A 16251-nucleotide genomic window follows, 5' to 3' on the forward strand; every position below is an offset into this window, starting at 1 on the left:
TCTCCCTCATGTTTCCTATTTCCTGCACTGAGTAGATTTAGCCCCCCTGGCAGCTCCTCCTCTACTTCAGTGCTTTTCTTTGGGCTGAATCCTCCTCTGCTTCAAATGATGTGTTCTGAGCATCCCAGGAACAATAATAAAGCTTCAGTAGTGCAAAACTATCTGGCTTATCTAAGGATCTCTAGTCGTCTATTCTTCAATTATTCCCCTTGTTCTTTCACAAGTTCCTTATCTTTCCACATCCCTCATTTCCAGCTAAGCAATTTTATGAAAAAAAATCTTCCCATTGGAAACTTCCCAATTTCAACTTCTACTTAATTATATTAACAAATAACAAGAAAATGATGCTGTTTGGGTTCCTGAACAGCTACATGACAACATACTAAAGAAATAAGGATCACAGCAGACTATCACAGAATGGCTCCTATACAAATAAATTAATGAATGCAACATGCTGTTTCAAACACTTTCACAGCAATCACTAGTCTCTCCGCCTTACCTGTCTTTTTATTTTTAACTAAATAAAAATATTTAAATATAGTGATGTAAAAAATTGGTTTGTAAACAGATATGCTACACATATTTGTATTTTTAAATATAAAACTGGCGGGTGGCTGAATTCCATTTGAAAGTGTCCAGCTCCCCAAAATAAAAAGAAGAGTAAATTCCAAGGGCAGACAGCATTGTAGGGGAGGGGGAACAATTGTATTAGCTTGCATGCTAGTAAACAGCCTTGTATATTATTTCAAACATTATGTGAACAATCAAACATGATGAACATTTTGCGTTAACACCAATGATATTCATTCAACAATCTAAATGTAAATACCAGCTAGAAAAAAGTTGTGCCTCCATGCCTTACAGCTTTATTTAATGGCTCATAAGTGATCATCTTTCACAGAAGAAATTCTCTTGTTTTCAGAATCTTTAAGTTATTCTAAAGTTTACCAAGTCTTTCTAGTAGGGGTTGGAAACACAGATTCAATCCAATTATTATTGAATAAAAGTTAGCTAAAACTTTAGATTGTATACTCTAACATTTCTGAAATATTATTTCCATTATTATGGAAATATCTTATGAAATGTTATAGGAATATCTGAAACATTATTAAACATTATATCATTTGATTTAAATTAGGTAGAAACAAGGAAAGGTTCAAAAAATGACTAGGAGTTTAGATACTTTAAATGACTAATACGTCCATTTTTTTACCTGAAGCCCTTTACAAAGCAGTTTGGCTATTAAGCAAAATCTAAAGGAAGATAATCAATTCCAACTAAAAAGCACTTATCCTGGAATGACTATGCGTAAGACACTTCAAGCTGCTGGCTAGCTGCCAAAACCAGACAACTGCTATCAATGTTTCTGACTATCACAAGAGCACAAGGGGCCATGCATAATTGACTAGAAGATGGGCTAAAACTGTGCCCAATCAGTATGTGATCAAAAACCCGTGGAATATTCAGCGCCACTTGATTACACGGAGGCACATCCTTTCACTCTCCTCATGAAATCTCTTCAAGGTCCAGAGTACTGTAATAAGATCATTACTGTCAAGCGATACGAATCACAGGGAATGAGTCTTGGGATAGAAAGTCATACTTCACAAGCTTCTCTGGCCTTTTTTATTTTATTTTACTGTATACTGAGGCAGCAAGATGATGAGGTGACAGATAATGATCACATCAGTGTGTGGCAACTAAAAAAGTACTTTTAAGGGGGGGAAAACCAAACTGGTTAAAAAACACTCCTCAATCTCATTTTACTTTATTAATAAAAATTTAATAGATTTAAATTGTGCTCACAATATCAATTGATTCCTTGATATTAAATTAATCTGATAAAATTGTTGTTACAATATGCATACTTTATCACCTACTTGCAAAAAAAAAATAGTTTTCTACTCACAAAAGTTCAATTATTCTGAGAAGAGAAAAGAGAGTAGTGAACACAAGACATTGTTGAAGCTATTTCATTTCCTTAATATATATAGTGCATTTAGCTCACTGATCATACATTATGCTAAATATGTAGTGCAAAAGGTGGAATAATGGAAAGATTAGACTAATAAACCCTATTATTAAACCTGGCTATTCCAAATATGATAGAAAGTGCTGTTGTTGATTTTAATGTGACAAACAAGCAATTTAAAAGAACAACTATTCATCACTAATAATATAATGATTTTGCATGAGGCAAAATGATTGGGGGCATGAAATAAATACCAAAATATTTTTTAAATAATATTTTGCCCTCTTTTGTCAAAATTATACATGCTTTTTCTCCATTATGTTCTTCCCCCAATAAAAATGAGTTCTGTTTCTAAAGTCCCACAACAAGCAACAATACTTTTCAGATACTTTACAATAGTACTGTTTTAAAGTGGAAAAATCCAGTTTTCCAGAAATTCAAATTCTAAACAGTTTAATTGAAAAGGTTACAAACCAGTCAAGAAAAACAAATTTTATGTGATTTCTATTGGCTGCTTGCACTCAGAATGTAATGATTTTTCTGATGTTTTACCACAAGTTTACCACAAACAACTAGTACACTGAATTTTTTTGAGAATTAAACCAGAGCAATATTTACTAAAAATAAATGAGATATCAAACAATAAAACTTTATAATATGCTTAGAAGACTTTTTGTAAGAACTACCATAAGAATCACTTTGCAAATATATCTGTCTTTCCTCCATTATTCCTAATAACATACCAGCAAGTTCCTAGTACACACTAGCAATTACCTACAGATAAGTACTGTGCTGAAAGATTCCTGATAATGCACTCTTGTGTAACACAAATAAATTTATCTTAATATTTGTTCTTCCAAGAATCTACTTTCTTCTTTAGTACCAGGAAACGCTTACTTCCAATGGGAAGGAAGGCATAACTTGCAACCTCTCCTGACCTGAAGTGAATAGAGTTGAAAGAGTAGAACCCTGCTCTCAGTTTATTTAGTGGGTTAAAAAAACAGATGCATTTCTCCTCCCTTGTTTTCTATTCTTCAGCATCAATATAATAGTCTTTCATTGGCAAACCTTTTATGCCAGCTAGTGACTCTGAAGATTCCATAAGGTGAGTTCATATTAAATCGTATTCTTTTTTATTCTACTGTTCCCAGAGTGAAAAATCAGTATATGGTATACTGCAAATAAATCAAAGATACGCTACATTTTATGAAGTGTACTTCAAAAATGATAATATAAACAAAAACTATACTAACTCATGAAACCATCTTATAATTGGTTTTTAAATGAGAGCTTTTAAATGAGAATTCTTTATTGGTCACATGAGGAATTTGTTTCCGGTGCATATGTTCTCAGTCTACATACAAACATACAGTGTACATACAAACATAAGCTTCCAGTGCACATACAAATAATAAAGTGATAAATCATAAGATACAAACAACAAAGTGAGAAATCATGAGATACTAACAGAAGAAGGTGATAGGAAAGAGGAGAAGGATAATAGCAATACAGCCCTACAACATCGGTAAATATCTTTAGGCATAAGATAGTGCTGTGGGAATTAGGTGTTTAGCACGGGGATGGCATGGGAGAAAAACTATATTGGTGTCTAGTTCTTTTGGCATGCAATGCCCTATAGTATAGTGGTGTCCTGAGGGGAGGAGTTGAAACAGTTTATACGGGTGTGTGTGGTGTGTCTGTAAATATTTTCACAACCTTCTTTCTGGCTTGTGCAGTACACATGTCCTCAATGGAAGGCAGGATGATTGCCAGTTGTTTTTTCTGCAATCCTAACTCTCTGTTGAAGTCTGTACCTGTCCTGTTTCATTGTTATGCCAAATCAGACAGTTATAGAAGTACAAATGACAGATTCAATAATTCCCCTGTTGAACTGCGCAATCTGAGCTTTCTGAGTTGACCCAGGAAGAACATTCTTTGTGATTCCTTTTTAAGACTCTTCACATTTAAAAAATGAGTTGGAAAAGATGTTTTGGACTTTTGCAAGGTCCACTTATGTTTATGTGATTTTTAAAATAGCGTGGAAACCTCCAATCCCCCCAAATATCTGGCTGCTTTAGCAGACAACAGAATATTAAGTATAAAAGCTGCAATGCAATAACATATTCATTTCTTTGTTTCACTGATTGATTTCTAAGCCACTATAGTTAGACAACTCTCAAAGATAAAGATAACATTACAGGATACTGAAGTATAGCACATTATAGATAATTACACAAAAATAAATGATAAGATGGGCATGTTAGTGGCTAGTAAGTTTAGATAGAAAATAAAAGATAAACGCAGGAAGTCTAGAAAAAGGACTATAGTTTCTAAAATAAAAGTAAAACTAAGCAAGACTAGCTCAGAGAAAGCAAGATTATACCTAATTGATCAATTATTATCAAGCTACTCTTCTGAAGAGAAGAACATGATAAAAATCAAACAAATAAAATAATAAGTTATTTCAGCCAAATTCCAAGCATCTGTTTTTTTACAGTGACAATATTATTGTTTCTTTTAAACCTTTCTGCAGTAAGCCCCATTAAACTATTTTATATTATACTATTAAAAAGGTAAAGGTTCCCCTTGCACATATGTGCTAGTCGTTTCTGGCTCTAGGGCAGTGATCCCCAACCTTTTTTATGCCGCGGCCCGGTACCGGCATCAGCTGGGCGCCGCCATCTTTTTTGATGAAAAAGTGCTTCCGGTGACCTCACCGGAAGCACTTTGTCATCAAAAGATGGCGGCGCTAGCCTCGATGAGCTTTTCGGGTAGAAATGCCTTTCTACCCGGAAAAGCTCACGAGCGCTGGCGCCGTCATCTTTTTGATGAAAAAGTGCTTCGGTGAGCTTTCTACCCGGAAAAGCTCACCGGAAGCACTTTTTCATCAAAAAGATGGCGGCGCCAGCAACCAGCCCCGGTAGGACTTGTTCTGCGGACCGGTACCGGTCCGCGGACTGGTGGTTGGGGACCCCTGCTCTAGGGGGCGGTGCTCAACTCTGTTACAAACTGAAGAGCCAGTGCTGTCCAAAGACGCTTCCGTGGTCATGTGGCCAGCATGATTAAATGGCAAAGGCGCATGGAACGCTGTTACCTTCCCACCAAAGTGGTCCCTGTTTTTCTACTTGCATTTTTACATGCTTTCGAACTGCTAGGTTGGCAGAAACTGGGACAAGTAACGGGAGCTCCCCGCCGAACTGCCAACCTTTCTGATCGACAAGCTCAACTTTTTAGCCACTGAGCCACCGCGTCCCTGTAAAAATTATATAATATAAATTATACTACTAACATGACTGAAATGCCTTTAATAAAGAGAACAGTCATTATAAGACAACCTTTCTCCGCTATTGATCTTCAAAGAATTATCTGCCAAACTACATAATACATTTCATTAGTTCTAAGGAATAAAAACAAAATCTACTTTCATAAGTCACCAATAAGTGATATAACCAAGTTCCTGTATATTGTAAAGACCCTCTTCCAAATCCTGTCTGAAGAACTGCAGAGAACTACTTCTTATGCCAGAACTCAACTTAAGCACAGTGCACCACATAAAGATAAAAATTGAGTCTGGGGACTTATACTTTGGACTGATAGGTTTATGTCAAGTTTTGCTCTTAGAAAATGCTGTAACCATTACTTTGTACATTACAAAAGAATATTGATTCTCACATTCTTGATTCTCACATTCTAATAGGCATCAGTACTGATTCATTTGCCCAATCCTGAAAAGGCGTTTATCTGGGTCTTCCAAATGGAATTTAAAATATTAATTCATTGTAATCTCTGTATTCCCTCAAATGTACTTTCTATTGCACCATATGAAAATAATCAACTATAGAAAAATTTGCAAAATAAAGTTTGTTTCCAGTCGCAAAATTCACATAGCCCCACTTAATATATGAGAATAAAGTAGATATGGGAATAGCTTTAATTTTTAAAAATTATAGATGAAATATCCAGTTCCATTTAGAAGCTGACTTATTTCTTAAAAATATGCAGGGAGGTCATTTGTTGTTGTTGCTCCAGGACATAATGGCAGGGAAGTAGCATGATAACAAAAATCAAGCCAAATTCAAATGTAAATAAAAATTCCTCCATCACCTAAGACATACTTGCATAAAGATTAAGCTTCAGTGAGAACATAAAATAGATACCTTCAGCAGTTCCTGAGATACCTTCAGCTTTAACATTGCTAGTGCTTTTCTTCCTTCGATGCTTTTTTCTGTTTGCATGAGGGGAAGGCGGTGGGTCCAATTTAGGACTCGTATTGCTAGATATACTTGGACTGGAACACAGAGAATCTCCCAAACCAGTATCTGTAATTGGAGACAAGAAACCATGAGAAAACATGAAGTATGAGATATCCTCGCCTGCCTAGCAGTAAACAACAAGTGCTGTGTTTAATGAAGATTAAATTAGGAATAGCAATAGCACTTAGATTTATATATTGCTTCACAGTGCTTTACAGCCCTCTCTAAGCGGTTTACTGAGTCAGCATATTGCCCCCAACAGTCTGGGTCCTTATTTTACCCACCTCAGAAGGATGGAAGGCTGAGTCAACCTTGAGCCTGGTGGGATTTGAACAGCTGATAGTCAGCAGAAGTGGCTGACTAGAGTACAGCACTCTGAACACTGCGCCACCGAGGCTCTAATAATAATTAATATTTAAATGCTCATAAAATTATTAATGCTTTTAAATAAAAAAGAAAAGAAAAATAAGGAACAATTAAAAAGAGAGAGAAAACAATGTGTTTATGTGTTTCTTTGTGTGTGGGAGTATGTTTCTGATATATGTATATTGACAACAGTTTCAGGCTTCTGGGGCAAAGAGCCAACTGAAGACCACCCTGCAGAAAAAATGAGACAACAATTTGCAAGCTTTGTACAAGTAGGAGCCAAAGCAGATCAGCTCCCTTTGATCCTCTCTGGATTAATTATGTGAGATTGCCCAAGCTGTTTCTCCTTACGGTGGTTCTTTTTCCTTAAATTGTAACTTAAATTACTTAACTTAAAGTGTAACTCAAATTAAACTTGCCATAAGTATACACTGGTTAGATTACATGAGAAAAAAGTGAAGATTCTGGATGTAAGCTAAGCCACACCACTAAAACTCCAGACATAACCATACTACACACTCTGAGTTCCAGTGGTGAACACAATGAACATGACACACTTCGAGTGTTGGTGATAAGAGATTCTATTCTCAAAGGAACAGAACCAGCCATCTGCAGACCCATACAAACTAGGGAGGTATGTTGTCTACCTGGAGCAAAAATCAAAGATGTGGTTGAGAACCTAACCAAAATAATAAAACCCACAGATTATTATCCTTTTATATTACTACATGAAAGAATGAACGACACCAAAAATTGAAAACAATATTAAGTGATTACAAGCAGCTAGGCCAGAAAGTTTAGGAGTTCGGTGCACAACTAGTTTTTTCATCTGTACTGCCAATGAAAAGTCAACACCCAGTAAGAGAACAAAGGATTCGAGAAGTGAACCACTGGCTAAAGGGTTGGTGTCAAAAATCTTTGGATTTTTGGATCATGGTCTGTACTACCTCCATGATGGGCTTTTGGCAAGGGATGGGCTGCACCTCACAAAGACTGGGAAAAATGTTTTCAGAAAATGACTGGATCAACTTATCAGGAGGGCTTTAAACTAAAATTGAGGGTGGGGGAGGCTAACCAATCTCCAGGACCTAATTCCAAGCAAAAAACCCTAGAAAACAAGTCAAATAATGAGGTAAGGAGGGATGGCAAGGAAGACAAACTTAAATATCAAATAGGAGACTCATACCCAGAGTTAGACATAAAGACCTCAAGTGCCTATATAATACAAATGCATAAAGTTCCCCAGAACAAACAGGATGAACTTGAACTATTAATACATGATGGTAGATATTATATAGTTGGAATTACAGAAACTTGGTTGGACGAAACCCATAACTGGAACATACTGATAGAAGGATACAAACTGTTCCAAAAACCCAAACCCCATGAAAGAGGAGGTGGAGTTGCATTGTATATAAAAGACCAGTGCATTGCCACAGAAATGCATGGAACCAAAGATGAAAACCTCCTACAATGCATATGCGTCAATATAAAAGAAAAAAAGAATGACATTGCCATAGGTGTATACTACATGCCACCCAACCAAGCAGAAAAAAATAGATGTACTTTTTTGCCAGCCCTAACAAATATATAAAATAGAGTAGAATAGAGTAGAGTAGAGTAGAGTAGAGTAGAGTAGAGTAGAGTAGAACAGAACAGAATAGAATAAGACTTGGAAGGGACCTTGGAGATCTTGGAAGGGACCTTGGAAGTCTTCTAGTCCAACTCCCTGCTTAAGCAGGAAATCCTACACCACTTCAGACAAATGGTTATCCAACCTCTTCATTAAAACTTCCAGTGTTGGAGAATTTTAACTTATATAGAAACACACTAGAATAATAATGGGGGTGTTGTGGTTAGCCGGCAGCAGGTGCAGACGGCTGAGGAGAGCGAGGACTCAGATGTGGGGCCAGGACCATCAGGGAGTGGACTGCTGCCTTCAGAGATTGTGGGGGCTGGCAGCAGCGCTAAGGATGTTACCGAGGAACCTGTGCCAAGTGCGCATGCGCACAGGGCTGCTCGTAGGGAAGAGCAGCTGCAGCAGCATGGGTGACTCAGGATTAAGGCTGCAAGGTAATGGCCCCTCCTTCAAGAAGATAAAAGCCAGCTATGAATCAAATGTTCTTTGTAGGAAGTAAGAACGTTTTGAAACTCCAGCCTTGTGGACATTGCAGTATATTAAGTTGGTATTTGAAGACTCTTGTGTTGTGAAATATTTCTTATCTGTTATTCTTGGCAGCCTCGCACAGTTTTGGCGAGGCTTGTGTTTATCAAAGTTAATTAGTTTGCAGCAGCCTTTTAACCGGGGATTCGTAAGAATCATTAAAAGGTTTATGTTCCCTTTGGTTCATGTTTGTTTTATTGGAAAAGGGTTTGGGTCAGAACAGGGGGACTTCAATTATCCTGACATCAATTGGAAGACTAATTCCTCACCATGAGAATATTTGAAATGCACCACTGAAGGACACATAACTAAGGCAGAATATCACCAGATAGCCAGAATCTGCAAAGACGAAGTCAGGACAGCACAGGCTCAGAATGAACAAAGACTTGCAACAAAAGTCAAAGATAATAAAAAAAGTTTCTTTCAACACATAAATAACAAGAAAAAAATATCAAAGAAACAGTCAGTAGAGTTCTCAATGAGCAGGCAGATGTTATCTTAGAACCACTGTATCATATCTTTCAAAAATCCTGGAGCACCATGGAACTACCAGAGGACTGGAAAAGAGCTGATGTGATTCCCATCTTCAAAAAAGAAAAAAAATGGGGGGGAACAGACTCAGGAAACTACATACCAATCAACCTAACATCAATACCCAGTAAGATACTGGAAAAGGTAATTAAAAAAACAGATCTGCCAACACCTAAAAATGAGTACATAATAACTAGAAGTCAGCACGAGTTTGTTAAAAACAGATCATGCCAAACAAATCTTATTTCATTCTTCAACATCATGACTAAATTAGTAGACCAGCAAAAGACTTTGGACCTAATATACTTAGAATTCAGCAAGGCATTCGACAAAGTAGACCACAACCTACTTCTTGGTAAGCTAGAAAAAAGTAGGATAGATAGCATCACCACCAGATGAATTTGTAACTGGCTGACAAACCATACTGAACAAGTAGTCCTTAATGGTACTATGTCTACACAGAGGGAAGTAAGCAGTGGGGTACCATAAGATTCCATCTTAGGTCCAGTACTCTTCAATATCTTCAGATATGACTTAGATGAGGGAATAGAAGGGGAACTTACCAAATTTGTGGATGATACTAAACTGGTAGGAATAGCCAACACCCTAGATGATAGGCTCAAGATCCAGATGGATCTTGAAAGACTTGAACACTGGGCCCTATCTAACAAAATGAAATTCAATGTAGAGAAAAGTAAAGTCTTACACTTAGGCAAGAAAAACTAAAAATACACATATAAACTGGGTGAAACCAGGCTTAATAGCAGTAACTGTGAGAGGGATCTTGGAGTTTTAGTGGACAACCAATTAAATATGAGTCAACGGTGTGTGGCAGTAGACAAAAAAGTCAATGCAATTCTAAGTTCCATTAACAGAGGAATACAATCAATACCTCACTTGATCTTAATAGTCATAGGTTACTAGTAATGCTTATTAGTAACCTATGACTATCTCTAAGTGTTGTATCTTATGATTCTTGATAAATGTATTTTATTTTTTATGTACACTGAAGACAAATTCCTCATATGTCCAATCACACTTGGCCAATAAAGAATTCTATTCTATTCTATTCACTCTATAAAGCCTTAGTAAGATCACACCTAGAATACTGTATCCAGTTTTGGTCACCACACTATAAAAAAGATGTTGAGACTCTAGAAAGAGTGCAGAGAACAGCAACCAAGATGATTAGGGAAATGGAGGCTAAAACTTATGATGAACGGTTGCAGGAACTGGCTAGTCTAGTGAAGAGAAGGACCAGCGGAGATATGATAGCAATGTTCCAATATTTGAGGGGCTACCACAGAGAGGAGGGGGTCACCTATTTTTCAAAGCACCTGAAAACCAAATAAGGAATAATGAATGGAAACTGAACATAGAGAGATTCAACCTGGAAATAAGGAGAAATTTTCTGACAGTGAGAACAATCAACCAATGGAACAGCTTGCCTTCTATGAAATTCAGAAGTCTCCATTCAACAGAGCATACCAAGGGAAGAAGAATCATAAATCTCTATCCAAACAGAACATAGTAAGGAAGACAAAAATGAAGAGCAAGGGCAGCATGTCATGCTTAGAAGGACAATAAGAACAAAAATTAAGAACACAACCCCTGCCCTCTCTGAAATTTCATATTTCATATCCTACCCCAGGAAGGAAACAAACAGACACCTGAAGAAAAAACTTGGCCAAATGTACAAGTGACAAAAAATAAAGTAGCTCAGTTTTCACCAAAGGAAAAAAGGTGAGTGTTTGTGATTGGAGAGTCTCGGCTTAAAGGAACAGAATCAACAATCTGTAGACCAGACAAATTCTTAAGGGAAGGCAAAGGTCTTTCAGAGGCAAAGATTAAAGATGTGATGGAAAGGAGCACCAAAATAATCAAGCCTATCTATTATTTTCCCTTTCTCCTCTTTCATGTTGGGATGAATGAAACAATGACCCTGAAAACAATTTCAATGGACTATGAGCAACTAAGCAGGATAGCTAAAGAGTTTGGAACAGGAGTACAGGTGATGATCTCATCTATACTTTCAACTGAAAGTCAACATCCAATGGGGAAATAGAGGATTTGTGCTGGCTCAAAGCATGGTTTGGCTTTCTAGACGATTGATTATACTACTTAAAGGAAGAGTTTCTAGCAAGAGATAGACTCCAAGACCAGCAAGAATGTATTTGGGAAATATCTAGCTCAGCTCATCTAAAGGTTTTTAAACTAAAGTGGTGGGGGAGTGTGACCAACTAATAGGATTAAATCACAAATCAGATAAGAAGAAAGGTGAAGAATGAGCTCACAAGTATAAATCAGAAGATGCAGGAAACAAAACTAGGAACAAGTATAAAGGGCTCAAATGCCTATATATCGAGGCTCATAATATGGGGAATAAACTGGGAGTACTTGAAATTCTAGTATATGAGGGCAACTATGATGTTGTAGCTATTACTGAAACTTGGTGGGATGGAACCCATGATTGGAACACACAACTAGAAGGGTATATTCAAAAGGAACAAATCCAGCAAAAGGGGGTCATTTGCATTGCATGTAAGGAATTACTACACCATCATAGAATTCACAATACTAGGGATGAAAGCCCTAGTAGCTTGAAGGTATTTGGATAAATATTAGAGGTAAAATAGATGACTTTGCTAAATATATGTAATACAAGCCACCCAACCAGCCAGAGGAAATAAATGGACCCTTTGCTAATCAGTTAGCTGAGGTATACAGCAAATACACCACTGTAGTAATGGTGAACTTTAACTACCCTGACATCAGCTGGGAAACCAATTCTGCTGGAAGTGGGATATCAAATCAAAAGTTGTGAGCTGACATGCCTAGCTCACAACTTGTCATATAAAAGGTTGAGGAGGAAACTAGAGAGATCTGGACTTAATTCTTATAAATAGCGACAAAATGGTTGAGGGAGTAGAAGTTATAGGAACTTTGGGAGACAGCAATCATGACATACTTGAATTCACCATAAAGCAAGCATAGGTAACTAAACCAAGTAAGACTAGTGTTTTAGACTTCAAGAGAACTGATTTCAACAAGCTAAGAAGGATTCCAAGCATTATATCCTTAAAGGAAAAACAGTTTAAGATGCTTGGGAAACCTTGAAAAATGAGATAAAGAAGAAACAAGAAAAAACAATGCCAAAAGAAAACTTTTCTTTCTTTTATTTTTCTTATGTGTACCCATTTCATGTATTCATAACTATGTATATACTTATACCTATTATCTTGTAAGCAATTGACAAATCAAATAAATCAAATAAAAATAAAAAAAATAAAAAAACAAAAGACACCAGATGAGACCAGCATGAACAAAGAGCTTTCTGACAAATTGAGGGACAAAAAGGTCAAATATAAAAAAATGGAGGGAAAGTCATATAACTAAAGTAGAATGCCAACAAATGGCCTGAATTGGCAAGGAGGGAGTCAGGAAAACTAAGGCCTAGATTGAGGTAAAACTACCTACTAATGCCAAAAAAATAATAAGATAAGATTTCTTTCAATATATAAGAAACAAGAAGAAAGTCAAGGAAACGATAGGTCCACTAATGGGAGCAGATGGCAAGAAGGTGGCAGGCAGTAAGGAGGAAGCAGAACTATTTAATTCCTTCTTGTTTTTAGGCAAAAGGAGGAAACAGCCCCAAAGCAGCACGGGAGAAATATCAGAGGACTGAAAAAAGCTGATACAATTCCAGTTTATAAAAAGGTGGGAAAAATGGATTCAGGAAATTATAGGACAATCACCTTGATATCAATACCTAGGAAAATCCTGGAAAAAATATCAAATGGAAGATATGTGAGCATCTAGAAACAAACAAGATAATTACTAGAAGCCAGCATGAGTTTCTTAAAACCTGATTGTCGTGGTTGACCCCTACACGACTTTGCTTGCAACCAGACAACTGTAACAGGAGATGGGAGGGAAGGCATTGGAATGTAAGGGAGGTTTGGGAGGGAAATTTGGAATGCAAGTGTGTCAATGAGAAGCCTGAGACAAACCCAACACCTCAAGGTCACCAGCTGGAGAAGTTTGAGATAGACAGGCTGTTCCCAAAACTAAGAGAGTGCAAATGATTGGTGGTGTAAGGTCCTGCCTCTACTCCCAATTCAAGAAAGTAGGAGTCTTGAGATAGCAGCATTTCAAAAGGAATCTTTTATTGAAAGCGAGTGATTGCAAGACAAAAGCAAAGCAGGATCTAAGTTCCCCTTAGGCAATTCAGTTAGGATAAAGGAGTTAGAAACCTCTCCCCCCAGTCTGATGTTGAATGGGCCAATCCACAGGCGTGAAGATGTTGTGGAAATAACCGTCCTGGGTGCTTCTCTCCAGAGGCTTCAGAGCTAAGACAAAACAGATGGCCCTCCCCCTTTACACATTCCCCAAAGGTAAATCAAAGCACAAGGCAGATAGGTATCAGAGCTAGGATTATAAACTAAGGGGTTACAGGATATGTAGGAAACACGAAGAGGGCAAGTGAATAAATGATCCAAGCCCCCCTCCCCACAGAAATGACAGTATTACGATAGGGATCTGACAGGTGGACAGTGGACAATGGAAGGTCCAGGGGACAAGGGGAAAGTTTTCCAATGCTATTTTCGTATGAAATAGTTATATCTAGCTTTTCTACTTCTATACCCACATGGAATCTTCAATAAAACTATACTCTTGGTAAAAAAATATATCCCAGGAGTTTCTTCTGCTGTTTAACCTAGTGGGATGGTTGACGCTAATCATGCCAGACAAACCCTATTGCCTTTTTTTTTTGACAAAGTAATTAAATTAGGGGGTCAGCGAATGCTGTGGACATAGTATAGTTGGACGTCAGCAAGGCATGTGACAAAGTAGACCACAATCTACTTCTTGTTAAGATAGAACAATGATAGATAGTACCACCACCACCAGAAGAATTTGCAATTGGCTGACCAACCACACTTAGTGGATAGTCCTCAGGGAACCGCTATATGGCGAGAGGAATGCAGTGGAGTATCTCAACATTCTGTTCTGGAGCCAGTGCTCTTCAACATCTTCATAAATGACCTAGATGAGGGGACAGAAGGGGAACTCATCAAATTTGCAGATGACACTGATGTTGAGACCCTGGGAATTGTGCAAAGAGCAACAAAGATGATAAAGAGTCTGGAGGCTAAATAGCATGATGAACAGTTGAGAGAGCTAGGTATGTCAAGCCTACTGAGGAAAAGGATTAGGGAGAACACGGTAACTATCTTCTAGCACTTGAGGGGCCATCACAAAGATGAGGGGATTGGCTTAGTCTCTAAGGCAACAGAGGCAAGACAAGAAGTAATGGATGGAAGCTGAGAGAGATCCAACCTAGAAGTGAGGTGGAATTATTTTGACAATAACAATTAATCAATAGAATACCTGGGGTTGTGGGTACTCCATCATGGAGGTTTTCAAAAATAAGACTGGACAACCATTTGACAGGGATGATATAAAACTCCTGGTCGGAGTATGAGGTTAGACTAGAAGACTGTGGAAATGAAAAAATATTTTTGAGTTTGGAGTCCTAAAACCAGCAATTTATAATGAAGTTTTGAGACATGTTTGAAGAACTGTGTAGAAACCATCAGCAAGAAATGGAACTATGTTGTGTCTTCTAAAGAACATTGTTACCTAATAAAAAATATCACAGAATGAGATACCCAGCAATATTTACTTACTTGATAAAAAAAAATGTATATTTTGAATAATCTGTCAGCAGATACATTGGATGAGGTCTGAAAAATTAAGGAAAAAAATAAAAATGATAATCTCTGAGAAAAATTGGAATAATCTTTTGTTGTTGGATTTACAAAAGAAACTGTTTAATGTGTCACAAATAATTTGTAACAAGGATCAACAATCACCTGAATGGATTGCAGGGACAAACTGCCCTGTATAAAATGGAGAAAAAGACTATAAAGTTGGATTATTTGATCATGGATAAAATGGGATATTTTGTTATTCTGTATGATACATTCTGCATTTATTGACATTTAGTTGGATTTGCCTAAAATGGATATGATGTAATATCTTCCTGGTAAAATATTTAGTTTATTCTAAGAAAGCTAAAATACAAAATGCCAACATATTTTTTTAAAAAGACAAAAACATAAAAAACCCCCACAAACAAGACATTTTTAAAAACCTAACACGTATACACATAATATTCTCCCTACTTGAATGCTAATGAATGTAATATAACAGTGTTAATTTCCTACTTCTTGCAAAACATGCCAAAAGAATTTTAAACTACTAAACTACTAAATCTGTTTACAGATTGTTAGTCTTCATCTATATACTATATTAATAACAGATTAGTTAACAGGAAAATCAATAATAGACATTATATGGAAGCATAAAACAATATAAATTATTATTAATAATAAAAGAAAGACAACATTGTAATTCCAAAACCCTCTGAAAAGAAATTGTTACTGTAATCAACTTGTAGAAAATTTACCATGGCTTCAAACCCAAATCATCTTAAACATAAACACGAATTGGTCTCAGATCAAATATCCATATTTGTTTCTTAATACCATCTCTTATCAATCACTGATTGACTGAATACAATAAGTCCATTCTCCAAGCCAATCTATCTTCCTCCCCCCACAAAAAAAACCAATTAAATGTAATAAGTCCATTTCCCATTCTTTCAAACCCCTTAAAAAGGACCCATTTGCCACCCAGAGAGTTGTCTGCTATTATATAAAAGCACAGAGTTCAGCTTCTGGAAGGTGTATATGAAGTCAACTCTTATTTCTAAGTCTTTGTTTCTTTGAATATGAGTCTTTATGAGTTCATTGCTAGAAAAAAAAATCAGCTAAAGATTGTATGTTGTTAGACAGCCTCTTCCCCACAGCCCCAAAGCTACTTCCTTCTCTTTGTAATCTGATATGTTGTTGCGTAATGAAGTAGATAAGTAAAGCAGGGAATAAGCAGAAAGAACAGAA

General features: G+C 36.8%; 1 protein-coding gene across 4 annotated transcripts in view; it reads right to left on the reverse strand.

Moving 5' to 3' along the window:
- The window catches only part of AGAP1 (ArfGAP with GTPase domain, ankyrin repeat and PH domain 1), a 392866-nt gene that overhangs the window by 106357 nt on the left and 270258 nt on the right, over positions 1-16251 (reverse strand). For all 4 annotated transcript variants that reach the window (XM_087949347.1, XM_087949345.1, XM_087949346.1 and 1 more), the window contains one exon: positions 6130-6291. In XM_087949347.1, the coding sequence (XP_087805473.1) occupies positions 6130-6291 (162 nt within the window). The remainder of the gene's footprint in view (positions 1-6129; positions 6292-16251) is intronic.

This window comes from Notechis scutatus, chromosome 1 (genome assembly GCF_049901735.1).
Source record: "Notechis scutatus isolate UNSWTSFEM ecotype Mainland chromosome 1, rNotScu1.2, whole genome shotgun sequence".
Classification (NCBI taxonomy): Eukaryota; Metazoa; Chordata; class Lepidosauria; order Squamata; family Elapidae; genus Notechis; species Notechis scutatus.